The sequence below is a fragment of the Rhipicephalus sanguineus genome, chromosome 6, assembly GCF_013339695.2.
Source record: "Rhipicephalus sanguineus isolate Rsan-2018 chromosome 6, BIME_Rsan_1.4, whole genome shotgun sequence".
Lineage (NCBI taxonomy): Eukaryota > Metazoa > Arthropoda > Arachnida > Ixodida > Ixodidae > Rhipicephalus > Rhipicephalus sanguineus.
In genome coordinates, this window is record NC_051181.1 from 137,460,847 (window position 1) to 137,488,682 (window position 27,836).

General features: G+C 43.1%; 1 protein-coding gene across 3 annotated transcripts; it reads left to right on the forward strand.

The window, feature by feature from the left end:
- LOC119396508 (acylamino-acid-releasing enzyme) lies at nt 1-27,565 on the forward strand. 3 transcript variants are annotated; one of them, XM_037663758.2, is made up of 23 exons: nt 1-254; nt 3,204-3,394; nt 8,537-8,769; nt 9,387-9,474; nt 11,190-11,265; nt 12,006-12,124; nt 12,761-12,990; nt 14,774-14,814; nt 16,047-16,168; nt 16,847-16,904; nt 17,346-17,446; nt 18,115-18,166; nt 18,255-18,343; nt 19,133-19,253; nt 19,452-19,523; nt 21,570-21,650; nt 22,265-22,353; nt 22,549-22,659; nt 23,199-23,247; nt 23,371-23,398; nt 23,949-24,057; nt 25,041-25,147; nt 27,096-27,565. In XM_037663758.2, exons 1-23 carry the CDS (start codon nt 155-157, stop codon nt 27,193-27,195), a joined length of 2,367 nt encoding a protein of 788 aa, XP_037519686.1. In that variant the 5' UTR covers nt 1-154; the 3' UTR covers nt 27,196-27,565. The 3 variants fall into 3 exon arrangements, with proteins under 3 accessions (XP_037519686.1, XP_037519687.1, XP_037519688.1); XM_037663759.2 differs by lacking the exon at nt 1-254 and adding an exon at nt 538-834; XM_037663760.2 differs by lacking the exons at nt 1-254; nt 3,204-3,394 and adding an exon at nt 5,934-6,004.
- Nucleotides 27,566-27,836: the final 271 nt, after the last annotated feature.

A 27,836-nucleotide genomic window follows, 5' to 3' on the forward strand; every position in this document is an offset into this window, starting at 1 on the left:
AAAGAGAAACGCCACAAGCTTTGAACGACAGCTTCGACGGGTGAAACAATCCAAAACGCTGCTGAAAAATACTGAAAGTTCAGCGAAACAGTGCATGCTGGACCTTACCTCGTTTGACTGACACTTGGGTATCTACGCTGGCCGCGCGTTAAGCATGAATGACAAGGCCGACGCCGACAAATGGGTAATGAAACAAGGCCCAAAGTACAAGCAACGCTACCGCAAGGAGTGGGAAGAATGTCCGGCATTCCGGGGTGAGCTGTCCATCTTATTTGCGTGTTTCCATCGGTTTACGTGCGCTTTCAAAGGAGCCTCCACTCGCCGTGCCTCTGCACGGGAATCCGCTACATTTAGCTACGTGCGACATCGAAAAAATGCGGTTTGCAGGCGCCGTCCATTTCCCCGTCATGTATAGCGGATTCGCAGTGGTGCCCTTTCCCGCGTGGCACCAGTGGCTTGCACTGTTCGCCGAATTTCGCTGAAACTGTAGCTGAAGCTTTGACATGCATGTATCAATGACCAAGGCTATTTTATATGCGGAATACATGCGTACGGCATTGCAGGGTACTCGTAGTAGTTGGGTGATGTAGTTAAGCGGTTAAGCCTTCCTGCTACGACGCCGACTGCCGCTGCAATGAATAAACCACGGCAACAAGGACAGTTTGATCGTGAACGGCATGTAACGGTGTGTGCTCGTGGTGCTTGACCGACTTGCGCGACCGCTGTGTTGCATGTCACGGTACGGCATAACAACGAAGTCGGCGTTCGTCGGCGCCCTATGAAAGAATTCTATTTAGCTTGCCGTCTACCGTTCCAAGTACACGCCATTGCACGGTATGCATGTTCACCGGCAGCTCCATGTGTGCGCATCGCCGTTTTTGCAACCGAACTGCAGTTCCCAGGTGCATGCACCATCGAAACCGTGGCAGCACAACGACAGAGTAAACGCACCGCTAGCGTCGTTACAACAGCTATTCGCTCACAGTTCAATGAGCCGTGATGTAGCGTTGCTGAGACTGAGAAAACGGTGACTGAGAAAAAAATCGTCACTGGATGGGCTAGTGACCTCAGCAGTACTTGCACTGCGTATGTGTTTACTTAATGTAATCAAAACGAGTTGGCACCGATACATGATCGAAATAAAGGGCGTAGGTAACTTTTAATGCAGACACTAGCAAACAAGGCTAACACTGGTGTGTATTTTGGGCGAGTTGGTATGGTTACATGATGGAAATAAACATTAACACTGGTGTGTATTTTGGGCGAGTTGGTATGGTTACATGATGGAAATAAACATTGCAACTAGTGCATTAGAGTCCGTCTTCTCGTGTTTCCTCAGTGTTAAAAGCAACGCTGGTGTTATCGTGTGAATGGTAGGCAAACGAGAAATGACTGAGAAGCATTGTTGGTACATCGGCACAATCTGTACTCTTCAAACAAGTGGTTAACATATCTTGCACACTGTACAGAGGTCTTGTTACATATTGCTTCATACCCCAGTTAATCCTGGAAAAGTGCTTTTCTTTGTTACACCTAGTTTGCACTCCTGCCTATGGTTTCTGCCTATTTGGAAGCAAAGGTGTCAAAATGTTTCTTTAGTATAGCAGGCCAACTAATTTGCAAGAGTTCAGGAGAGTACGGTAGGGTATACCTGCCGAAAGTGCAGTGAAACCTTCATTCGCACGTCAGGACTTGTAGCTTTGGGACGTAAAGCTACAAGCAGTCAACATCTGTCCAGGACTCCAGGTAACAAAATTGTAGATGCGTTATGTGGCTAACGGCAAGGAGGCTGATGATACACATCAGGCTTTTCTTACTGATTGGCCAACACAAGCCCTAGCCATCACTTCACAGAGTTTGTGAGATGGGGAGTATAATTGTGTCACACCGTCCTTGTACAGAAAACCAGGCAAGGGAAACTGCAAACTACACACAATGCAGGTATTGCTGTATTGGTATTGCAGCGTTCAAGCCAATCTAGCTTAGTAGAGGGAACGAAAATAACAAACTTGAGATTGCAGGTCTACTGAGCAATGTCTAACGCCACTTGCACATAAAACATACAAATGTAAAAGACATGCAAAGACAAAATGATTGGCATTAGCCCTAGAGGTGAGCAAAAGGCCAAGAAAAAAATCAGTGTCTCTAAAGAGATGCTAAAATAAAAGCATTAGGGGTATTCTGCTGGTGAAAAGGCGCCTACTTTAAAGTCGGTTTTCTTTTCTACAGGAATTTTTGTTTGTGTATTTCTCTTGTGCTTACAGCACAAGAAGAAAGTATGTTAATAGTTACACAGCCGAGAAAAGTCAAAATATAAAGTGAAAGAGGTACGTCAAATGTCACTTCAGGATTCCGCCCCGATAAAGTTACAAAGTGCTTTTTTTTTTACTGGTTACAACTGTCAAAACATCTAGCTGCAGTGTCATAATTTTCCTAGCCACTGTTTGGTACATTTGGAATAGATTATGCAGTCAAACACTTTTAGTATGGTATTCACAAGGATTGCAAAATTTCCTGCAGCCATCATTTTAATACAGACATTGTGTTCCTATGTCCTATATGAAGTGAGATAATTATAATTGCCTTTGTTATACAGGTCCATTCGTTGTATAAGCACGAAGCTCACCTGGAGACACTGCGTCTCATCCATTTTACACAACTACCTCTCCTGCATATAGTGTCTTCCTAAAATGCCAATATGTCTTTTTAGTAGAGGAGACCTAGTGATTCACTGATGTTTAGGGGAGTATGTTAGGTTATACATACTACTACAAGGTTCCCTGTAAGAAGGAACAATTGAGATAGGCACGCCATTATTACGGGCATGTCTGTGATTTTCGTTGTGACAAGAAACTGGGAAGAAAGCTGGTCAACAAGGCTAGGAGATGGGCGTAGGTATGTACAGGGTATGCAGCATTAGAGGAAGCGTTATAGGCTGTGGGGAGTTGGATGTTCACCCCACCCCCCCTCAAGTTTTCTCACCTCAATCTAGGTATATACTACATTCACATTCATACAAGCACAGATGAAGGTGTAGAACCATACCCTCTCCTTTCTACCCCCCTTGAAACAAAACCCTGGCTACACTCCTCACATAAAGCTATCTCTTATAGCTTCAAGGAAAAGATGGTGTTGTTAAAAGTTGGCACAGCAGAACTGCACACTTGAAATGCTCGTCTTGCCTTCCTCACTGAATGAAACAGGCTGGCTGGCACCTGTGGCGGAGAATGCCTGCATAGCGTTCTGCAAGAACTGCAAGATCACCTTCACGGCCAAGCTGAGCGACATCCGGTCTCACTCGACCTCACGCAAGCACCAGAAGGCCATGCAGGGGCAGCTGCCACGCAAGCGCATGTCAACAGTCCTCAGGCTCCAGGGTATCGAGTCACTTGACGTAAGTTTGTTTTTTACTTTGCTTGTAGTTGTCACTTAATGGCAACTTTGTCTTTCTTCACATTCTCCTCATTTTTCTACTGCTAGAGCAGGAGCAGCGACCCCCCCCCCCCCCCAGGTTTTCATATGCCCTCCCGTTGCCACCCCCCCACTCACCCCTTTCCAAATCCGCCAAGGAACTTGCCTGTCGTGGGCACCCCCCCAGTAAAAGAAACCCTGGTGCTGCCTCTGTGCTAAAGCGACAACCGACGTGTTCTAAGGTTAAGTTCACTAGCTGCTCTACAAAGCATTGCCATAGCCAACGATTCAAGGACGTAAGTGTGAATTTCACCGGTTACACATCATAGACATATCGAGCAATTGTCAGTATTGCTTAACTTTTTTTTCATTTTGCTGCCAATTAGGCCTATTGATGTCTTCTTGTGTGCCATGGCACTGTGTAGCATTTCCTACCAGGGGCGTAGCCACGTTAGGGCACACCGGGCCCGTGCCCCCCCCGAAATTTTTTTTTGCCATAGCATACAGAGCAGAAAATGACACTTGACCACATCTGCCTGCTCGTCCCCACTACAGATCAAGGAGGTGCCCCCCCCGAAAAAAATTTCTGCCTACGCCCCTGTTTCCTACTGAAATAAATGAGACAAATCATCTATATAGGAACCGGCAAGGTGGAGGAAGATTTATAAAAGTGAGAGATTCTCATTTGCCTGGCTGCAGCATATCTTTTTCTCCATAGAGATGGGGGTTTTGCAGAATAAGATACAGAGCCTTTGATAAATGCACTTAGAAACTGTACAGGATCAGCACAAAGACAGTTCTTTACTTTGTAAGCAGCTGTCATCCACTGCATACAATCGTACATATGAACAATAGTTGAACACTTAAACAGATATTGTGCTGCATGGCCAGCCTAAGTGTGCCTGTTGGGTTAGTATAACTTTTTCCTTTTCTTTTTGTCCTAGAACAAAAAAGAAAATTGATGTTGCAGGTTGAACTCTGCAGCAGAGCTCAAGAACAACTGTAGTTATTTCTTGCATTTGAATACAGCTAGCAATAGGCCAAGCAAGGTGTATTTGCTTATATACAAAACTTTGACTGTGGAAGATGATTTTAGCAAGGCTGGAGCATATATGTGGTGCTATAGTGTTCTCTAACTACAGCCATGCCAATCTAGCACAGCCATCATTCATTATCGGATGGACTTTTCAACCACGAATAGGTCTCAAGTGCGGCTTGCGTAAAGATAATCGAGGTCAGGGATGGATACAGGATTTTTTCAACGGGGTTGGTAAGCTTGAGTATGGGGCGTGAACACCTCACCTTGTACATTAAAAAATTAAGGGTGGGGGGTTCAAGACATTCGGACACTACTCCTCCCCCCCCCCCTCCTCTTTGGAATGCACCCGCGAGATCGAGACATTAATTCGTATTCAGACGTCCTCGATAAAGGGTCCCTTGTGATATTTTACACCCGTTGCCCCTTTACATTTTTATCGGATGCCAAAAGTAAAGTGATTTGTCCTTTAAGATGGCATCTAGCTATGATTATACAGTAACAATTTTATTGCATTTGTGTGATAATTATATGGCTTCGATAACTTCATTCAATGGCTTGTAGCGCAGACTTGATCGACGTCGGCACCCTCGTCGATCAGTTATCTCTTATCTTTCGATCGTAGTGCCGCTAAGCCTAAAAGGCTATCGCGCACGTGCCTCCGGCATGCTCATAGCATTTTCGCGCGTCAAAATAATGTTAAGCGAACAGAAAGAGGAAAGGAATATTTCCGGTGTACGGGCCCTCGTTGTACATGTGGTACAGCAATTCGAGAGAGGCTCGATGCAGCTGCACATGGTCTGAGCCAGTGTACAGCGCGTGCATACACGTACTACCTGCCGCCTATCACTCGCGGTTGCTTTTTTATTTCGCCAAGCGAACGAGGCGAATGCAATACATGGAGGCGCATTAAATAAGGAACGTGCCTTTAAAATGACTACTAAATTAAAGCTGACCCCGAGGGATCCGGAAAGCTGTCCGGAATGATTGCCTCGCGCGGCATGTCCAGCGCGCGGTGGCGCGGTACGCAGCATAACAAGTGCTTGGGCCGGATGTTTGGATCGACATGCGCAGCTGCACGAATTCCATTCGCCGGGTCATGGCTTTCCAAGAGCGGCTGTAGAAGTAGGCCCGATGAAACTCCAATTAAAAGAACACGAAATGAATACTGTTTCAAATACAGCGCGCGCGTCGACATTGTGTTTCGTCCAGCGTCCTGCTGCTGCAACCAATGTGGATGAACTAAGCTCACTCTCTTTGTCTGTTACGCGTCGCCATCTCTTTTATTTTCCCCTTCCCAAATCCACGCGATGCGGCTCTTGTTACGCGCAGCCGTGTCTGGTGAAACTAACCGGCAGCATAGGCGCGCGACCGATAGTACAACGGCGTAGCTCTTGTCGCCGCCGTCAGCTGTTCGTCGTTATCTACCGTGTTTTCGGTCGACCTGTTATCGCGGGGATCTGAATAGCCAGGCCGGGTATATAAAAAAAGCTTCATCTTTCGAGACGAGCCCGCTGCAGTGCCCAAGGAAGTTGCAACACGCACTACAGTATGGACGTGGGTGAAAACATTTCGTTACTTTGATGGACGTAAAGAGATAAGGCTAGATAGATAAACTTGCAGGCTCCAAGAAACTTGGATTTACTTTCATTTCTCCGGCGATAAGCAATTTATACATGTCCATGCTTGTATTGCCTACGCAGTGCTTTCTTCATGTTGTAGCGCTAAGGCGCTGCCAACCTCGAAAGCGCACCACTATAGATATTTTTTCAGAATTGCGTCATTGCTTTTAATATATCTACTCTAGGAAAATGTAGAAGGAGAGAAGTAGATTGCAGAGAAATTCATTGTTTGTCACGCACATGATAGGTTATGTCTAATTTTTTTAAGTATTTGCACATTTCATTCTGACCCGTGTCTTTAAACAGCTGTGCTGTGCTCATTGGCCTAAATCCCAGGGGGGGGGGGGCGGGGTCAGGGGGGTCCAGACTCCCCTTGTGTTCTGGCTGTGAGGGACACCCCTTGCAAGTGTCCCCCCTTAAGATTTATCATTCAAACATCATACATTTGAATTGCTTGACAGTTCAGCATAGCGCATTCAACTTTGTTTTTAATTGCTGTTTATTTTTTACTGTGTAGCTGTGTTCAATACACTCAGCTGTGTGAGACTATTAAAATCGCAACAGCCGCTCGACCGGTTCAAAGAAGGCTGATTAGAACGATGCAATTACGCGACCTGGGACACCATGCTCGTTTTTTAAATTTTATTTAGAAGCATGATTTTAATTCTTATACGAATATAAATACAAACCATACTTATCGAAACAAAATGGCTACCATGGCAAGGTGTGTGTCCCCCTCGTGATTTTTCTGAATTTACGCCACTGGCTGTGCTTATCTGAAGTTCCAAATTCTTGCAGTGCATTGGGATGAGCTATTGTTTGGGTGTATATACATGAATTCATATGCAATGCACACGTGTGTGTGTGCATGTGCATGGCAAACGTAAATTTGATCATCCTAAAGTGTATAAATGCAGTGCGTGTTTAATAGTGCCATCTGTGCGCACTCCGCTTCTATTTGAAGTGTGAAGAGACACTGTGGTCTGGTATATATGAAAACATCAAGCAACATATGGCACCATCACACATGCACTGCATTGATACGGACAGATTATATACATAGATTGCAGATATCTGCCTAGCCACAAATGCAGTATCATGAGAGCTGCCTCAGTTTAGAAAAATGCAGATAGACTCAATCATTTGAAAACAACATAATGTAGTGACTAACAAAGTAGTGTACTGCACCAGGGGCGTAGCCAGAAATTTTTTTTGGGGGGGGGGTTCAACCATACTTTAGGTATGTTCGTGCGTGCGTTTGTATGTGTGGGTGCCTATATACTCAAGCAAAACTGAAAAATTTTGGGGGGGGGGTTTGAACCCCCCCAACCTCCCCCTTGGCTACGCCCCTGTACTGCACAGAAGAGCAAGTGCTTCCTTTATACTTTTGGGCAATGTGCATATACTACCTGGCAATCTTAGATTGTTGTGTGTAGGTGCTCTTACCAGTCAATCTGTGATGTTAAATTGAATCCTGCATTTGGCTGTTTCATTGCATAGTATTTGTGATGTCATATTTAACATTGACTTGAAAAGCCATCAAACCATATCAAAAGTAGCGTAATGACGGTGCTAAGAACACTAACATATGGCAAAACACAGCTTAGCACTTTCAAATTTACATCGACCAACTGTAAATTGAAGTAGACCCTGGATATTTTGCTTTCAAAGATACTTGTCACTAACTTATAAAGCGAAATGTGCACTGGAAACTGTTTTCTTCAAGCTGGGTCATTAATTAAGGGATTCATTTGATTCAATTCTATTTCTTATCGTTCACTGTTCATGGCTGCCCGATTTTGGTGACAATGACAAAGCACAAAAAGTAATGGTATTGGAATTGAAATCAGTGTGCTATCTCTGGCCCTACTTTTAACACACATGCCAGGGCACATGTAATGACAGTACATTGTTTCAGTGTAGCTTTTCCATTTCATGTTGTCACCTACTATATAGTCGGTTCCAACGTAAGAAAAAATGAAAGCTCCGTGTGGTTCGGTTCGTCCACAGAATCAGAGTGCACCTGCCCTTCAGCTGCGAAAGACAGTAGTGCTAGCTGGTTTCCACTCGAACTGTCAGTACTTTTTCTCGGCTAATGTAAATACTGCACATATTAACAGTTAAAGTTTTGTCGTTACTACTTAAAACAATACGTTTGGCTGAGCAGCGATGTGAGAATCTCCGAAGAAATTTACCAGGACGTTCCAAGTTTCCCACCTAAAACCAGTGACACAAACGTGTGTCTGTATGGGAACGACAGCTATCTGAAACACTCGAAAAGTGCTTGGCATCACAAAAATGAGTAAGCGCTATTGAATGGAGCATTTCTGCAAATTCTCTGTGGGAGAGCCGTGGGCGGAGCTGTCATTTTTTCTTAGATTGTGACTGACTGTAGCTGCTTTTTGCATAGTTAACTCAACACTATGAAGTTTAACAAATTGACTGCAACGTTTGCTTCTCCGTGCAGGTGAGCAACATAGTCAGCCTTTATCGGGAGATAGCCCGTGTGCCAGAGGCACGGGATGCATTCGTGCATTTGGGACAGGATGGTCAGTCTTTGACTGTGCACACCCTGTGGGAAGTGCGCGATGTGGAACAAGGGGAACAGGCCCTCTTCTGCCGCCACCACCTGGGCCTGTTCGACGAGCAGAACAAGCTCAGCTTCCAGGCCGTCGGTCATCCCCAGGAATGTTCGTCGGAGTGAGTTTTCACCTCTTTCATAGGAGCCTTGTCGCGCTGAATGTGTTGGTACATCATGACTTGAGATTAGACCCACTGAGCCAATGCCGAGGAAGCCGTGTATGCATACGCGTGTGCACAGGAGGACCCCCCCCCCCCCCAATTATCTAAGGGGGGTGCCAAGTCAGTCCCATATCATTACTCAGTTGAACTTGTCCCGTCAATGATTAACATGCAGGGTTATGGACGTGCAGGTTTTTGACAATAATAGCAGCCGAGGACCTCTGATGTTGCTTTCCAAGAACTGTTTACTTGCCACCTTTACCGCTAGATAGACGGGGACCAAAGGCAGGCCATTGTGAGAAGGATGTCGCCGCTTCATTTTCATGTTTCCATCCATTGTGAAGCTTGTTTTCTTTCTGACTGGGCCAATTCAAGAGAGGGGGGGGGGCTGCGGCTGCTGTACAACATCCCCCCCCCCCCCCCAATGGCAAACCCTGCACATGCCTACTATGCATGCATGAGAGCATCCATTCATTCACCGAGTAAAATATCTTATTGCTGCATAAAGAGCATTTACTGCTATATATATTCGGGCTGGGCACTTATGCGGTTTCCTCTGTTTTGCTTCTCTGCAGAATCTTAACAGCATTCTCTCAATCTGGATCCTACAAGGCAGTCCTGAGGAAAGTCACTAAGAAAGGAGAAACCAAACAGATGATGGAGGTTTGTGTCTCGTGTTTTCTTGTTTTTGAGGTTAGAGTAATGATTGTACATGACACTGATGCGATGGATTTAAACGCTTGCCATGCCGTGCTTATGTTGTAATGGAGCTCTGAATTGAATGTACTAATACTTGCTTAAAGCGTGGCCTTGCTGCATTTCCTTTAGCGTCATTACAGTTCTCTATGTTAAAGTAACGGAAGTCTTGTAAATGTGCGATTTTTTATGGTATAGCAAAAATTGTTCAGACCACGAAGAATCAGTGCTACAGAATGGCTCGATGTGTTCTTTTTTTTAGTAAGTGCCTCATGAAGCCGAAGAAAGTGTAGAGTAAATTAGCTGACACACATTTAAAAGTGAAAGTGGAAGCAAGGATAATTTCAGACCTGTAGAAGACAAAACCACAACATCCACTCAAGCCATGCAATGCTCTACCAATAGGGCTAGGGGAGAGGTTGCCTTTCTCTCCTCTCCATTTACTGGTTTCAGCATTAGCGTACGTGTACTAAACATCTTAGCCACCTATGATATTTTAAGTTGAATAATGTAGACATATCACCTGCACTCAGTGATTTAATTCAGTTTTCTTATTTCTGTCTGTTATTAATCAAATGGTCACTCCTAAATCACCTCCAAATACAGTAAAACCTCGGTGATACGAATCTCGCGGGGTTACCAAAAATATTCGTATCATCCAAAATTCGTACCACTGAAAAACATGGAAAATTAGTATGCGACAAAAGAAAGTTGGCATACGTTTTGATTCAGTGTTTCTCAGGGCTGCAGCGACGTCATGAACAGCCCTGAATGATTGCCAGTAAAGTTTTTAGACGTCAACGATCATACTTGTAATCCTAAATGTATGGTGCGTGCGCGCGTGTGTTATTAGTGAACCAGATGTGTTGTGCCCCGTGGCCGCTAGTAGTCCCTTCCTAATCTTACTACTCTTTTCTGCATGACACGACAATACTGCGGCGAAAGTGACTTAAGAAGCGCTTTGCACACGATAGAGCCCAAGCTTCTTCGCTAAGACTGTCCGCTTCGTCTCCTGGGGTCTTCGTCCACCTTTAAGAAGACTTCATGACCGACCCGCAGCCCAAGTTTCAGTCTTGTTTCATAGAACATCTGATTGTGATGACATGGCTTGCATCTACGTGGCAGGCACGTGTTAATACAGTACAAAGACGCTGCTGCCTCGAGCACAGGAGCACGCGTCGACGCGTCGGGAAAAAAAACGCGAAGTCAACTTCATCTGTAATCTAAACTCGAAGGCGCCTAAAGGCCTCCAAGATTCCCGCGCACTATCTCTGAAGCAACGACGCACTGTGGATGGTTGCGCAACGCGCATGCCCGTGCCCGCGCGTGACTGCCGGGTCTTCCGCGACAGCGCAGGCAGCACCTGTTCGTACCTGTGCGCTAGAGTACGTTCGTATCAAACGTCGCGGGGTGCAAATCGGTTCGCAACAACCATACTCCAATACATTGCAGGCTAATGGGCCTTGGCCGGGACCACAGAAAAATTCCTATCACCCCGAAATTCGTACGAGCCGTGATCGTATCACCGAGGTTTTACTGTATGCGTACTGGAGGTTTACAAGCTCCAGCCTACAGCAGCATGTGTCTTTTTCTGCAGAATGGAAGCCAAATGTGCTTGAAACGTTTAAATACTATTCTTCTGGCATGTTTTCTTTTACTTAAGTGTAAACACTCTTGCTCAGTTTTGGGACCAGAACATGAAGTTGGACTCGGTCGACTTGGAAGCTGTGAATGCTCACGGCAAGGTCCACGAAAGTGGTAAGCCACTTGTCTTATTGTCCATTTTTTACTGATCATTATGTCGAATTCATTCCCTGGAATGCATGTAGTACGATGCAGAACCAGTACATAATGTAGGGCTTTGCATATGTAGTTCAATCTTCCTCAGTAAATTTGCCTCTCTTTCTGTTCTTACTGTTTGTATTTATTTTTTCTTTTATCTTGCCACAAGTACCGTATTTACACAATTGTAGGTTGACCCATTTTATTTAAATTTGAAATCCGAATTTAGGGGGGCTGACTTACAGTTGAAATCAAAACTAGTACTGCTAGTTACGGTGGGACAAACTAGAGATCAGCCATGCTGTGGCATGGTTACAATATTACGTTTGCTTTCCGGCTCTACTTGTAGCATATAATTATTCCGCACCCTTGTTTTAAAGAAATTTTATGTTTGAACTCTTACGAAGCCACTTTTTGCTGTCAGCCGTGCCCTTGCTTATAGGAAGGGCGGCTCTTCTATCAACAATTGACGCTTAAAAAAAATGGCACACACGGTTATTATGAGAGTGTCGATTGTTGATGGAAGAGCTGCTGTCCTAGTCAGCAGTGGCACTCTGCGCATTCCACACAGTGTTGTGAGAGATGGTGCAACACCGCGTGCCTCTCTCTGTGAACCTTTAACGCATCTACTGTTACTGGTTAAGGGTGTGGGAGCAACGACATAAAGTGATTGCCCGTAGAAATTATGTTTTGTTCTTGGTAATTGCCATGTGCAGGAACATTCAGCAGCTTCTCCTGGTCTAACAGCGAGAACCAGCTGCTCTACGTCGCTGAGAAAAAGCAGCCCAAGCGAGCATCCTACTTCTGCCGCACTGAAAAAGAAGAAGTTGAAAAGGTGCGCGGGTTTCAACTTTAATCTGAAATTGGCTGCATGGGTTTCTAAGCCATGAACTATGGGCTTAATTCTAGTGAACATGCCAGGGGGTTCAGCTGTCAGGAGCACATTAAAACTAGTCTCCCGAAACAGTGCTGTATTTTGCACAACTCTTCCTGTAGTTTACAAAACACGTAGCAATATTCGCAAGTCCACTCAAACTTCTGCTGTGCATGGTTTGTCGTGTTTTTTTCCTAGTGTTGCAAACCTAACTGAGAAACATGGAGGAGGTTTTTAGAACTTCGTGTTAGCTTCCCTCCTTGATGCTTGTCTAGAATGAACCTCTGTGGCACTTTCTTTTATTTTTGTGCATAGCATTTTAATCAGATGCACAGTGGCACCATTGAAAAACTGACTGTGGCACAGTTGGATGGCATGAGATATGCCTTGCTTGGTCCTCCACACTGAGTCAGCAATATCGTGCTGTGTTCAGTTTGGAAGCAGTGCAGCTGGTCACCATCACGTCACCTGTAAACTTCTATAATTTAGATTACACATTTAAAATTGAAAACTCATACGAAACGTTCATGCATGTAGACAAGAACAAAAAAATTAAGTTATGATGCTAATTGTGACGATGGTGCCGGTTCTATGCAGGGTACAGAGTTCCTGCACAGAGACAGCTGGGGGGAGTGTCACATGGAACACTACCAGCCCGTGCTGTGCACCATCAATGTGTACAGCAGCGCCATCAACGTGCTTGACAACATGCCCGAGGACATCTCGCCGGGACAGGCTGTGTGGGCTCCCGAGGACGTGGGTGTCCTCTTTGTCGGCTGGGAAGGCCACCCATGGAAGTTGGGACTTGTATACACAAACAACCGCAGGCATGGGGGCCTCTCTTACTTTTAGTGCTACGGCTGTTACGGACTCTTTCCCTGGTTCGAAAGCGTAATGGCAAATGTTGCACAGTTGCCACGGTGACTCAAAGTGCTGCTGACCCAAAAGATGTGGCTTTGATCCCAGCCACGGCAGTTTCATTTCCATGGAAGCAAAATGCTTGAGGCTTGTGGACTGTTTGGTGTTGGTGCATGTTAGAGAATTCCAGGTAGTCAAAATTACCCAAAGCCCTTCACTACAGCGTCTCTCATAACATAAGTTGCTTTGGGATGTGACACCATGTAAACCAACCAACCAACCAACCAACCAACCAATGTTGTGTAATGTGACAGTCATGGGCTAAACCAGCTAATGAAGAGCTTAAAGGACCCCTGACAGCCAAATTTTTGTTGGTGACTTTTTTGCTGTAATTTGTAGCTTTGTGTCTGGTAATCTCTAAATTAAATCGTAAATGCTCTAACGTATCGTACAACTAATTCTAGCGTAGTTAATTGTGACCATTTTAGCATCACTTCAAAACGCCCGCCTAAAAACCACAAGAAACTGGCGCCCCATGCGGGGGAGCGTCAAAGACCACGTGCACTCAAGCTGTGGTGACGTTGACAGCGCGGTTTTCAAATCGGGGCCCCGCGCGCGGTAGAGATTGAAAGTATGTGGGTGCCTCGGTATGGGTTAAACCTGTTAAGCGCGTGTCCCCTCACGAAAACTACCTCGACAACAGAGCCAGAGGGGTGAGGAACAATAGGCCTCGCGTGCCAGTCGTCGTATTGTGCATGTGCGCCCCGCAAACCTTCTGTGACGTCCACAATACTTGCTTTACTCGTGGAACGTCACACGGGGCCTCTATCTACGTCATACCAGGATGTCGCAAGGTGCAGCCAACTCAAGCGAGCACTCACGCTTACTTTAAAACCAAATTAAGATATCTTAAAGGCAACGTTCGTCACTAATAATCGGTCAGATGTGCCCCCGTATACAGGAAAGTCAAACAACACAAAGATCTCGAGGTTTTAATTTTGGTGTCAGGGGTCCTTTAAGCTTCTCCACAACTGTACTACTCAAACCTCGATATACCGAACACGAATATAACGAATTATCGGTTATAACGAAGTGTGGAATAGTGTTGTCATAGATACAGGGTTGCAAATAAACGTTTATAACGAATTTTCGGATATAACAAAGTTATTTTCGTGGCAGATGTGACTTTGTTATAATGAGGTTTGAGTGTAATATTACTGTTGCAAAGTGCCAAATGATGACTTTACTAGTCATTTGTAGAGAAAGGGTTGTATTCAGCTTTATCATGTTTAATTAACTTCTTCATAAGTTGCAATATGTGTATTGAATATGCATAACTTTTCAGTGGAAGCTAGTGTTAGATAGTGCTCGTGGTACGTGTATTGCACGGTTCCTCTGTCAGGTGACCTACATGAAGGGGCAGATCTTACTTGTGCAACGAATCACAGCGTAATGTTAGTTTATTAAGCAATGCTACACTGACTTGTAATCATTGCTTTTAGGGCATGCCTCCCATTTGCAAAGTTTAATCCAAGCAGGACATAAATTGCATCATTTAAACAGGAATCCTCTGCTTAGCATGAATTTTGAGAACAGTGTTCTCAACTTCTTTGGTGAAATGCTTCAATGTTTCAGTCACTGCTTGCAAGCTCTGTGGAAAGATTAAGCTTCTGATAAGTGTTCATTGGACAATCAAGGATTCTTGACTGTCTGATTCTGTTAAGTATATTTCTATGTCTTTCTTTTATGCAGGTCTCGCTTGTATTACTACGAGTTCGAGACAAACAGTTATGGTAAGCACCACACATTATCTTCGATTGCTGATCTGCCTGCTGTTTCAAGGTGTAGAACATGATACAAATTGCCGTCTTGCTAGAATGCATAAGCCATATTAAAGTAAAAGCTATTTTCAAAGCTAAAATTTCAAGTTCTCTGTTTTTACAGCAAAGCTGTTAAGCTTTTCGTTACGCCGTGCAGAGCAGACAGAAAACCATAATAATGAACCAGCACGGGCTCGCTTCGTCCTGTTCTTCCTCTTCGTCCTCCTCTTCATGTTCTGGTTCGCTCCCAGAACACGTGCGCCGATTTATACGGCGTGGGATGCAATAATTCTGATGGGCAAGAAGGCGAGTGCAGAGAGAGAGAGAAAGTAAGAGATAGAGAGAAATGGAAAGAAGGGGAAGAAAGAGAAGAAATATAGACAGAGATAGAGATGGAAAGAAACAGAGACAAAAAGAGATACAAAAAAAAGTGAGCAAGACAGAAAGATAGAGAATCAAAGAACGAGAGAGAAGGAAATAGAGAGATAAAGAAAGGGAAGAAAGAGAAAGAAATAGATTGAGAAAGAAAGAAGTAGAAATAAACAGAGACAAAAAAACAGAGAGAAAGAGAAAAATAAAGAGAAGCAAGGCAGGCCACCCAGCTAAGCACTTCCTTCAGGCACCATTAGTACGAAGCTACCTTGATTTCTTTTTGTTCAAGTGTTGCACGCACAAAAAATACAGTTCATGTGAGATCAGAAATCGTTCAACAGAGAATGTTGCTGCAGCTGATGTTTCAACAGAAAGGACTTGTGTTCATCAGGGCAGTTGCTGCCCTGGCAAAGATGCATGCTCATATTGAAACATTGGCTCTGGCAACATTCTCTGTTCAACAGTTTCTCATCACTTGGAGCCCCTGTTGTCACCTGAACTTCTGTATTGTGTAGAGTTTGTGTGAGAGTACATCGTAATCTATGGAGTAGGTAGGACCTTTTCCATACAGTGGGCTCTTTATTGATTGTGTACGTTGAGATCATATATTGAAGTTTTACATTATAATGGTTACTCCAGCTGGCATAAAGATGTGGAGTTCAAGTTCATTGTCCAAATGGTTGTCACCAGATGTAAGTGAACACCTTTAGTGCTTTTAAATTGTTATCGGTCATGCGGTTTTCTCTCGCACTGCATTTTCTGATGGAAAATTTGTCCCGGTGATGGGCAGTGGGGGCTGACTTTTTTTTTTTTCGTTTCCTGTCAATCTTCAGCCACCATTGGTGACACAAACAAGAGCATCTGCTCGCCACGGTTTAGTCCGGATGGAAACACGCTTGTGTACCTGCAGTCGGAGTTTGGAGGTCCTCACTTTCAAGCCTGCCAGCTGGTCAAGGTATTTTGCTGTTCCACTTCCGCATTATGATTACGGTGTATTGTGGAAAGGGCATGGAAATTTTATTCAGCTTTCCTGAAGCTCCCTTTCCGGGTGAAGTACAAGGCATTGTTGATGTATGATTTCCCTAAAGGCGTGAAAAATACCATTAGCACAATTTCAGACTCGAAGGAAAAGCTTAGCCACTGCAATAGTGCAGTGGTTATGGTACTCGACTGTTGACTCAAATTATAATGTATTTCACTGTCTAGTTTTTTTTTTTTTTTTTGCTCTGTTTTGTATGTTCGACTAGTTCACTTTTTTTCTTTAATGTAACTCGCCCCCTCTGTAACACCCTTTGGGCCTTGAGGGTGCTCAAATAAACAAATATATAAATAGATAAAAGACAGGGGTTTGATTCCATCTGCAACCGTCGCCTTTTGTGAAGGCAGAATGCTAGAGGCCCAAGCACTATGCGAAAATTCGAGGTGGTCGAAATTATCTGGAGCCCTTCACTAAGGTGTCTCTCATAGTACGAGTCACTTTGGGACGTGAAACCCTTAAACCAACCAGAAGGAAAAGCTTGATAAATTCTGTGGTGGATCATTTTTGAAAATTCTTATGGGCGAAATGTGTGACTGGCTAGACTAGGGAAGTGAATTCAGCATGGTGGCTAATGTCGTGCCTGATTGTTTACAGTGCTGTTGGGAGACCAAGCAGACTTTAATTATAATTGACAGGATCAATACACCAGTAGGTGAGTGACCATCAGCACTGTAACAAAGATCTCATTTCAGTCTTTTTGTGACGCTTGCTTAATTTGCAATTTGCATGGTGTAGCCTCTTTCAAAACCTTGATTGCACAGCTTTCCGCGTCCTGTGATTAAGCATAAAAGACATCAGGACAAATGCCGAGTGAAACATACTTAAGTTATGAAGCACTCAATGAATGTGTTTTGCCTCTTCTACTGTATTTGACTGCAGAAGTCATTTTGTTTTTGCTTTAACCAAGAAAGTGAGAGGTTTGAAATGATTGAAGAGCCTCACTCGAACCAGGTTCATGGAAAGCCTAGTTCATGAGCCTATATGTTTTCAGTGTTTTTGTTTGAATAACTAAAATTACTTCATTCTAGTTTTTATTGTTACGAATTGGACTTAAGATTAAAAATTCTTTCTTGATGACTAAACTTCATTCCAGGCAATGAGTTCCCTGGGCTCTACCTAAATGCACTCCCACAGAATTGCTTCACTGGCGACGGAAATACTGTCGTGCTTTCCACTTGCTGGCACAGCAAATGGGTAAGTGCCTCAAATGTGTGTGTGTTCCATGCATTGTTTCACTTTTTTTACTGGAGTACGTTTTCATCTAATTGCTGCAGTTATCAAGTTATTGCTTAGCGCAACACGTGTCTGTCTGCAGTATTCAAAAATTTTTGAGCATTTTCACCGATACAATATTAAAGGAAGCGTGATCATAATGCATGCACTGTGATCAGTGTCATGTATTCTCAAACCACTACATGAGCACAAGCGACTACCCTAGAATGTATATGAGGAAACATGTATAAATAGTGAGCACATGTTGAACCATGCAATCAGATTCAGTTGTCTTTCTACTGGCGAGCTTCGCAAGTTTGGGCTTATGCCGTGTGTAAGCATCATAATAGGCAAATGTAGATGTTGGGGAAGCTGTCACGTTTTTGAACGTAAAGTGCTTATATTCTAGACTATATTGGACACATTCTAAAGGAGCCACCTTGTAAATTTTTTTTCTATTATACGTTTTGTGAGATTTGTGGGTCCCAGCCATACGTGCTGCTTGAAATGAGGAAGAAAGCGCCCATAGCATCTATGGCATTAGAAATGATGTTGCTTTGATGGCACTGGAAGGTTGATACAGGTACAGTTGAGATCTTGCATTTGCAGTTGCGTGTCTCTCTTGACATTTTGCTTTATTTTCAATACAGGAGGTTATCGGTGTCAACCTCAATTTTGGCAGTATCACGAAGCTCAGCAAAGGTAGGTAACATGGATCCCCTTCTCTGTAACTCGTAATATATATCTTTATTATGCCTACTATTTTTAAGCTACATTCTATTGTGTGCAGACGAAACCGTAGGCTGCTGGCAAGTTCTGACCGTCAAGGAGAACTTCATTGTCGCCTGCATCTCTGCTCTCAATTCAACGCCTCATGTGGTGAGTTGTATCGCTCCAGCACACCAGTTAGTACAGAAACTCTTTATTTTACACATTAAAAAAAATGTATTGTTTCACAGTGCCATCTGGCCATGCTTTGTACAGTAGTAGCATAACCAAAAATTTTTTTAAGGGGTATCCTGCTGGTATGTGTAGCAACCCTACTCTCTTCCACTGTCAGTTTAGTTACACTTGTGTTTGACTGTGGTAACAAAATGATCAAATACCGACCAAGCAAAACTTGGCGCATTCACCTCAAGGCAACTGAGGTAATGAAGGAGGTGCTATAGATAATTCTGTGGTTGTGCCAGAAACAACAGGTATTCCTTTTAACCTCGGTTGATCACATTGTGAGCACCAGTCCTCGACTTCTGCCTTCTATTCACTTCAAATTTGTCGCTAGAAACCAGTTTTGCTTTGGCTCATGATGATTGCTTGCCTGTTCAGAATGTCGTGACATAATTTTAAACAGTAAAAATGTAGCGACATTTTCGTTCTATGGAGGAACACTGAGAATGAAAACAAAAGGCTGTAATACTGGTTAACGAGCAGCACTGTGAAGATAGCTCAGTCATTCCGAGGCATCTTGGTTGGAATTAACGGCAATCGGTGATGCTGCCTGGTGTTTTGTAACTTCTCTGACTAACGAAACAGCACTTGCAAAACGCAATGATTGTAAATGACAGCAACTTCATTCAAAGCTTGGTGAAATGCCTTGATGTGAGTGGTACTCTCTTATCATTTGGTTTCTAGGCTTAGTGTTATCCTCTGTTTTGTTTATCTGCCCAGGTTGTAGGCACGTTCACGGAAACCAATGACGTGAGATCGTGGACAGCCATTGAGCCCGACGACAACAAGGTGTCCGGCATTAGCTGGTACATCCTGCAGTTCTCGCCGCCAGATGAGTCAAGTGAGCTGCACTCCATGCTTATCTTTCTAAGCTATAATGGTAGCTTACTCATTTATGATTTATTAGCCAGCTGTAGAACCGTATATTTTCTGAAGTTAACATGTGTTGTCTTTCGTGCTTTGTAACTAGAACAAAGTTATCGCTGCAAGAAGTTGATGGCAGATCGCTACCAGTTGTTGTCTTTTGCTTCAAATGCAGATATGATCTTCGAAGCCACCCTAGTGACGCCAAAGAATGAGACCGACCTTCCCCTCATAGTGTGGCCCCATGGTATGTTTTCTTTTTATAAGATGTTGGATTGCTTAATTTACGGGTTTATAGAGTGGGAACCAGACCAAGAGTGCTCATTTGGGCTAGTTGGTTGTAGTTTGACATACTGAATAAACAGTGCAGAAACAGCACGTTAGAATACAACAATGCAGTTGTGGTCTTGAGTCCCGTCATCTGATACATTTTAACTAGGAGTGTGCGAATATTCGAAATTTCAAATATTTTTCGAATAGTGTTTGCTATTCGATTCGATTCGCACTGGAATTTTACTATTCGAACTTCCCAAACACAAATACAGTCAACGTCCGATTGAAAGTGACCCCTTCAGATTTTCAATATGCTTCACCTCATTACACTCTCGTATTGTGGCAAAGCTGCCTTTCAAGCTTCGTTGCGGACGAATTTTGCCAAGAGACAGCCAACGTCCGATTGGAAGTGGTCCCTAGATTTTTCAATATGCTTCACCTCATCACACCCCCGTATTGCGGCAAAGCTGCCTCTCAAGCTCCGCTACGGTCGCAAATGTATTAACTCAAGAAAACGCTGGTTCCAACATGGAGATGAAAGATGTGGTAGAGTTGGGGGCTCAATTAATGCTGTTTTAGGCCTGAAATTTGGGCAGGAAGTCCGAAAAATCGGACGCCGTAGTTTTTTAGCATCCAAAATTTCAGATGTTCTTATATATCGATGTCTACGAGGCAGATTTGGAACTCCGAACTTGAAAGGAGCACACCCTTGTCTGTCACATCAGTTGGGCTTCCACAGAAGTTGAAAGAGGAGGAGAGGCTGAGGAAATGGCATCTTTGCCTATCACGTGTAAAGTGTTGTTGGCAACACTTTGGTTGCACCAAATCATGTACATAAATAGAATACGGCCTCTACATTGCCTCATTCTTGATAAGACAACTATGAAACACCACCCCGCCAGTCCTTCATCAACCTAGCGAAAAGAAACACTTTCATGTTGCTATCTCATAAGAATATGCTTAGGAAACCTCTTAACTTTTTTTTCTGCAATTTCGCTTCGAAGTATTAAAAAAATATTCTAGAAATATTCGAAAAATATTCTATTCGATTCGCACTTACACTTCAATATTCGAATTCGCTTCGCACATAAAATTTTGCTATTCGCACAGCTCTAATTTTAATCCTTTCGCTGCCACTGATGTACCGGTATGTTTTGAGCATTGAGCACTTTTTCTCTCTTTTTATTTTTTTTCCGAATGCATGGCTTACTTTTAGTGTGATCGCGAGCACGCGCACGTGGCAGCCTCCCGTGGCCACTGCAGTAACTCTGCAGCTCACAATGCTCAATCAGCCAATGGCCGAGAAATTTGGATATATGAGCGGTCATTTGGGTACATGGCATCGTTTGTAGAAAGGAGAGGGAACGATTTCTAGCTGACTTTGAGAATTCATTGTAGACTCCAGGCCGCGTGCTGTGCTATAATGTCTGGCTCGCATGTTCTCAGGAGCCTCGACTAACGATGGGCAGCGTTTTTCTGACCATGCTGAAAAAGTGTTGCAGGGCCCCTTAAGCAAAGCTTCTATGAGTTAGGTTTCGGTGGCGGTGGCATAATTCATGCATTATGCCGCCGCCACCACATAGTTCGCGGATGTATACAAATAAGCCCTAAAAGGTATGCTGGTCACATGCGTGTTTGTATATGCCACTTTCCAATAATTGATGTTGTCTCGATCATGGACTTGTCGGCGATCAGCTGCTTCTGATACGGAAATCTGATCTGTTATCAAAGCGACTTGTCATTTCACATTGCCACATTTCATTCCTGCACGACTGTCGTTGTTGCCTGTAGTAACTGACGTGTTGGACTGCTAAACATGTGGATGAGAAACAGTTGGGAGAAAGCATTGCACAATGTGACAGAATGAAAGAAAGAAAGAAAGAAAAGTAATACGTATGTGAGACGCACACACCGAGCTTTGTTTGCCCCTATTTTCCCAATAGGGCAAGGGCTCCTGAATTTTGTTCTGTACCCCTCACATATCCTCACATTTCTTGCAACCCTTTGTTATGTATTTCAGGTGGACCGCACAGCTCATTCCATGCTGGCTTCCAGCTGTACCCCATCCTCTTTGTCAAGTGTGGATTTGCTGTGCTCCTTGGTAAGAAACCAAAAGCCAATGTGATAAATGGAATGCATTTTGTGGTGAAATGTGCATTTATAAGTATCACAGCTTGCACTTGTATAAATGACTTCATGTAATTATTATGGTACTATTGCTACATTCAAGAAGCTTTTGCTGTCTCGAACAGGCATTACTCGAACGGGCTGAATTGCCTAACAATGTTAAAGCATGGGATTTTTGGTTGCTCATGTTGCAACTTCAAACAGCACAAAATGCAAGATACAGCGGGCAAAGGACGTATGTGCAAAAGTACTTGGGCGCACTATTTCTAAAATTCCCTATTACATTAATTAAAGCCCCCAAGTACGACATACCTCTTGGCTCGTATATTGCCTCGCGATCTTGCATTCGTGAATTGGCGTTGATTTGAAAATAGCAATATTCCCGCAACTATTGTAAATTTCATATACATGTATATAATATATATATCATAGTTCCAAGCATGACTATTTTATGAATTTTATTTAGCAGCGTTTGCATGCCCAGAGTGAAAACAGCGGCAAATGGTGGATGACCGGTTGCATTTGCAGGGCTGGCCCTCTACATTAGATTATGGTTATGGCATCAATAAATTTCCTTTACCTTTGCAGTGAATTACAGAGGTTCCAGGGGTTTTGGAGAGGACAACCTCAAATCACTGGTGGGGAAGATTGGTCAGCAAGACGTATTTGATGTTCAGGTAACTTTAGAGCCTAGCATTCGGTTCCTTTCATCATGCGACTAGTGATGTGAAATAAGTCTTCACGAATGCATGCAGCAGAAGTGATTTCTTAAAAGCTGAGAAACTGTTTGTGTACATCATTGAATGATAAATTTTCTTGTCATAAAACCTAACATTTCTTCTTTTTGCATCACACACATTACTTTCATACAGTGTGCAGCCGAAGTAGCAGCTCAGCGAGACGAGATCAACCCGGACAAGATGATTATATTTGGTGGTTCTCATGGAGGATTTTTGGCTTGCCATGCTATTGGCCAGTTCCCGGTATGCATCAGAGTTGGCTTTAACTTTTTCTTCGTTTCATGAACAGTTGACCTGCATTAATTCAAACTTCTAAATACATTAATATTTTGTTAAAATTATGCAAATTAGATTGAAATGCAGTTATCAACATAGTACATAATGAGCTGCTATGTGTATTCCATTATACACGTGCATGTGTTCAAGCAGACTTTGATTATAGAAACATATGTGCAGGACTCAGTTATGTTACCAGGAACATGTGAGCGCGCGGTTGAAGCATAACTGAATGTACAATGCACATCACTGGCCAGTCACTGGTAGAGACAGTGCCTGCATCTGGTATGCCTGCACAATTCGAGGACTCTTACTACGAGTTCTGTTTTGAACTGTGCTCACAAGGTGTCGCAGTTTTCCTCTCCGTCAGAGAAGCCAGGCATGTAGCAGTACCGTTATCTTAATCGATTACCACATTTACTTCTTTGGTTACTGAGAAGCTGTCGCATATGTTGAACTTTAAGTCCCAGTGTCTGATACTACACTTTCTTTTTTCTTTTTTACAGAGCTTTTATAGAGCATGTGCAGTTCGGAACCCTGTCGTGGACCTTTCATGTAAGTTCATGATCAATCTTACACTGCAAAAGAGCCAAAGTACATCATCTTGATATCGAAGTCATCTTTTTATAGTGTGTGTGTATGTCTAATAGAATCCCTGATGTTTCTTTACTACTGCAGCCATGGATGGAACTGACATTCCCGACTGGTGAGTGGATTTTCTAATCGTCCATTGCGAGTGTTTGTAGTATATATAGCTTTTTACAAGTGTAAACTTGTTGCAACATTGGTGCATAGCTTGCTTGGCAAATTGCCCTATGCTGAACATTTTTCGTGCACTCTCTTGATTGATTTCCAAGACTTCTATCTACTGTAATTTTATCTTTCTATACATCTTGGTCCATATATATATATAGCATGTTGTCAGTCTTATTTAGCGATTTATTTCTATGAAAACCATCAAACATTTTTTTTAAAGGCCATGTTTGATTGGAGGTCAACACAAGCTCCAGGTTTGGAAGAGCACCATATTTCATGCCAGAAGTATTTTCAATACAATATAAATGATAAAAAGGTAGAAAGAAAGAAAAAAAAGTAATTATGGAGCTGTGCAACATTTTTACCTAAGGAAAATGTTTGGCTTTTAAATGGCAGAGATTCGTAAGACATAATACTATGAGTCTTCGTCATGACAAGGTTTCCCTGTAATACGCCTGTACAACCACTGACAATCTCCTCACATTTTGACGACATTGTAGGCGTTGCGTGGAGAGTGGCGTGATTCAAGACTACTCGACAAGCTGCGTGCCAGAGCCCAAGGATCTAGAACAGATGTGGAACAAGTCACCCATGAAGTTTGTCAAAAACGTGAGTGGCTCACCGTGGTGGATGAGTAGCTATGTTGTTGCACTTCTGAGCACAAAGGCGCGAGTTCGGTTTTTGGCCTCGGTGGCTCCGGTGGATTTTGTTGCAAGCGAAATGCAAAAGCATGGTTTACTTAGATTTAGGTGCACATTAATGAACACTATGTGATCAAAATTAATCCCCACTTCAATGTGCCTTGTAATCATATTGTAGTTTTGGCATGTAAAGCTGCAGAATTTAATTTGAACATATGCAACGTTGTTGCAATTTTTTTTGGAGAGCTCTCACACGTGTTACAACAGGGATTTGCGTTTTGATAATTATCATGACCAGCCCAGCTACGTTCGCTGTGGAACAGCACTACATGGAACGCGTAGCAGAAATACGTCTCTTTCGTTTTGTCAACCAAACTCTGTGGAGCCTTTGTAATATTTCGTTTTCACAAAAAATGTGAGAATATTTGGCATTAGGTATTGATTAAGATTTCAAAGGTTCTTTCTGTCTAACATTCGCGTTCAATTTGAACACCCCTAGTGTTTACATAATTTCAGCTTATTTAGAAATTAAAATTCAGTGGCAATTTAGCGGTAAATGCTAGAGAAATGCATTACCATTATTTTTAATTACTTCCAATTACCCTGACAGCTAACACTATTCAACAGTTAGCCAAGACTGGCCAGTACTTGTAGTATGCAAGTAAATTCAGTCAACCTCACACTAACCATACAATTTTTACCAGAGTATATCTCCTAATTCTAATGCATTAAAAGTGCTTGAGGGAAAGATTAAGTCAAGGAGGCTTTTGCATTCTTCGACATCACTGATCGCTAGGTTGTCACATGCATAATGTGACATCGCAGCAGTCTTTGCATCACATTGCGTAGTAAAGTTATGTAGCTGTCGACCTTGTACATGCGCAATTTCTGTTGTCGCCTTGTGGCCAGGAATAAGTTTGCCCGTACATTGCAAATACCTTCTGTCAACAGGTGCGTGTGCCAACCTTGTTCTTGCTGGGCAAAAATGACGTACGGGTGCCGATGACGCAAGGCATGAAGTTCTACAAAACTCTTCTTGCCCAGGGAGTCAGTTCACAGTAAGTGTTCACTTTTGTGTGCCAGCATACAATCTAAACACCACTGTATCCCGTAGTACATGCTTCACGACACTTCATTGATGTGCACTCACAGGAGCTTGGAGGTACGAAATCTTCATGTACGTTCATTTGAATAATAACAGGCATTGCAACTGATTGTTGTTTTATTTGATGCCATGTAGGTACTCAGTCACTGCTTTTGAATTGCAAACATTCAGTAATCTGTAAAGAGTGTTTATTTTCATGGAGGCTCATTTCCTACTTAATAGTATGTACTGATGGGCTAGTTGGTGAGCCATGATTTTCGAAAAGGCAGCGCACAAAAGGGCCACAAAAAGCGCGCCGATACCTTGGTATATAACCACATACTGTGTGGCAAATTTTTATAAGAACCACGTGTTTTTTTTTGTGTTGTTTTTTTTGTTGTGCCTTTATTTGTGCGGTTCCCTCATGTTTTTCTGGTCTTCGTCGTATCCACTGCTGTCAGAGCGCATGTGCGTGTTCACATACATAAGCCGGGTCTTTCACCAATAAATCACCAGTTGCAGTACAGCGCTTGTGTTTGCGTCTTTTTATGTGTGCGTATTTGTGGCCCTTCTGTGCGTTGCCTTTTCGAAAACTCATTTCCTAAACTTCAAAGGCATGGAAAAATTGAGGCATTTAAAATTCGCTATATTAAAACAATCATGAGAGACAGAATGCAAACGGTAACTATGCTGAATAACTTGCATTGTGCTACTGCAAAAAAAGAAAAGAAAAAAAAAGCTGAATAACTCTGTATTTACGTATCTTTTAAAGTGCTTGCAGCGATGTGATATAGTATGCAACGTTACTTTCCCTGCTGAGAAAATGCAGGATTTTGTTCACATAACCTGGGCAATGTTCATCTCAAAACAGCTGTCGATAGGGAGCATATTTTTTCGTTGCGAGATTTCTAGGCAACATTCACTTCTGACTAAATCATTTAACATGGTAAGTGTTGCATAAACGAGTGAGATTATTATACTACATGTCGTACCATTTTAAATCTTACCCCTAGTGTGACTTGTGAATGATTTTCTGTGCTGCTTAAATGTTACACATATTCTGGTCACATGTTCTTGTGTTAACGCGATAGCGTTAGAGAGCTCGTGTCGCAGAAATTCCGTCGTCGGTGTCGGCCCCGTTGGTTGTGAGCGAAAAATCGACCGTGAGCGAAAAATCGAGAAAGAAGCAAATAAAATAAAGAATAAAAATTTCGGTCCCATTGAGGATCGAACCCGGGCCGTTCGCGTAGCAAGCAGGTGTCCTACCACAAAGCCACGATGTCACTTGCAGGTGCTTCGGAAAAAAACACTACATAAATGCCATGTAGTGGAAGGAGTCTCCTTAACGCATTTTGTTCGACAGGTGTCACGACGAAAACGAGCCCATTCGGCGATTTGTAGGCGCATTTGGGAGGCCATCAAACTATGTCGAAAAAGGCCGGGATAGTGCAGCCATCGCCGCTAAAAACACACACGAACTTTCAAACAGCTCTAAAAATGGACAACTATGTCCATCTAGCGGAAAACATATCAACAAGCAAACAGCAAACGCTAGATAATGTGCTGCCATCTGTGAGGCATTGTGAGACTCTTCATGGCCTCCGAGATGGCGAGCGCGCTGCGTGTATCTCGGAGGCCATGCGAATCTTGCTTTAGATCAAACACCTGTACCATTCGCGCGCGCGCGTGTGTGTGTGCCTGTGTGCGTGTGTGTGTAACAATACACATTAATATGTATGCACTTAGTGGTTGAAGTGCGCCTAGGGGCCGGATTTCGCTATTGCGTTCAACTCTTAAAGGCGAAGCTTAAGGGTCCCCCAATTTTTTCAGTACATTCTACTGCTTTGAGAAAAATAGAGGCATAGCATATATTATTAGCAGTCTCGCCACCTCTGCATCATATTTTTTTTTCTTCATTTCAGGATGTACACATATGATGACAACCATGCATTATCCAAAGTCAACGTTGAAGCAGACATGTTTGTCAATATTGTCCTTTGGTTCAAGAGATTCATGAACTGAGTTGGGACTCGTCAGCGAAAAGTGCCTGCCGAGAGAAGCACCTACTATGCGGCATTTTAAGAATAATTGCTGTAATTAATTCTGAGTGTCAGAACATGAGCTTGTAGAATCGTAAAAAGGCTACAGCACATTTTCTTTTTATATGTTCACGCCGGCACAATGTTAATGCTGCAAGATATGAATCTGTTTCCATAAAAATGACTGTGTTACACGTGTACATTACGGAAATAACACTCTCAAAAGTTGGAATATTGCTGTTGTGTGTGCTGTGTCACTTGACTCGCCAGATATGCATATTAGCTTTGGTGATAATGAAAACTGCTACAACATGTGTATGTGTAACTGGTCAGATGTACGCAAGGTGGCAAAACATGAAGCGCCGCGTATAGAAGTGCTGAAAAGATGTTTTCAACATTTCATTATTTGGTAAAGATTAAATGGAAGTCAAAGCGCTCTAAACATTGGACGAAACATTCGTAAGCACCAGAGGACCCTAAGTTATTGTGGCTGCCGCATACGAGTGTAGCCAAAATAAGTCTGTGCAGCACTCATTTTGTTAATGAGAAACCCTGTCATACTTGGCCCCATGGCTACATGACATCAGCAGATACTTGTGTCATGATGTCACAATGATGTACATG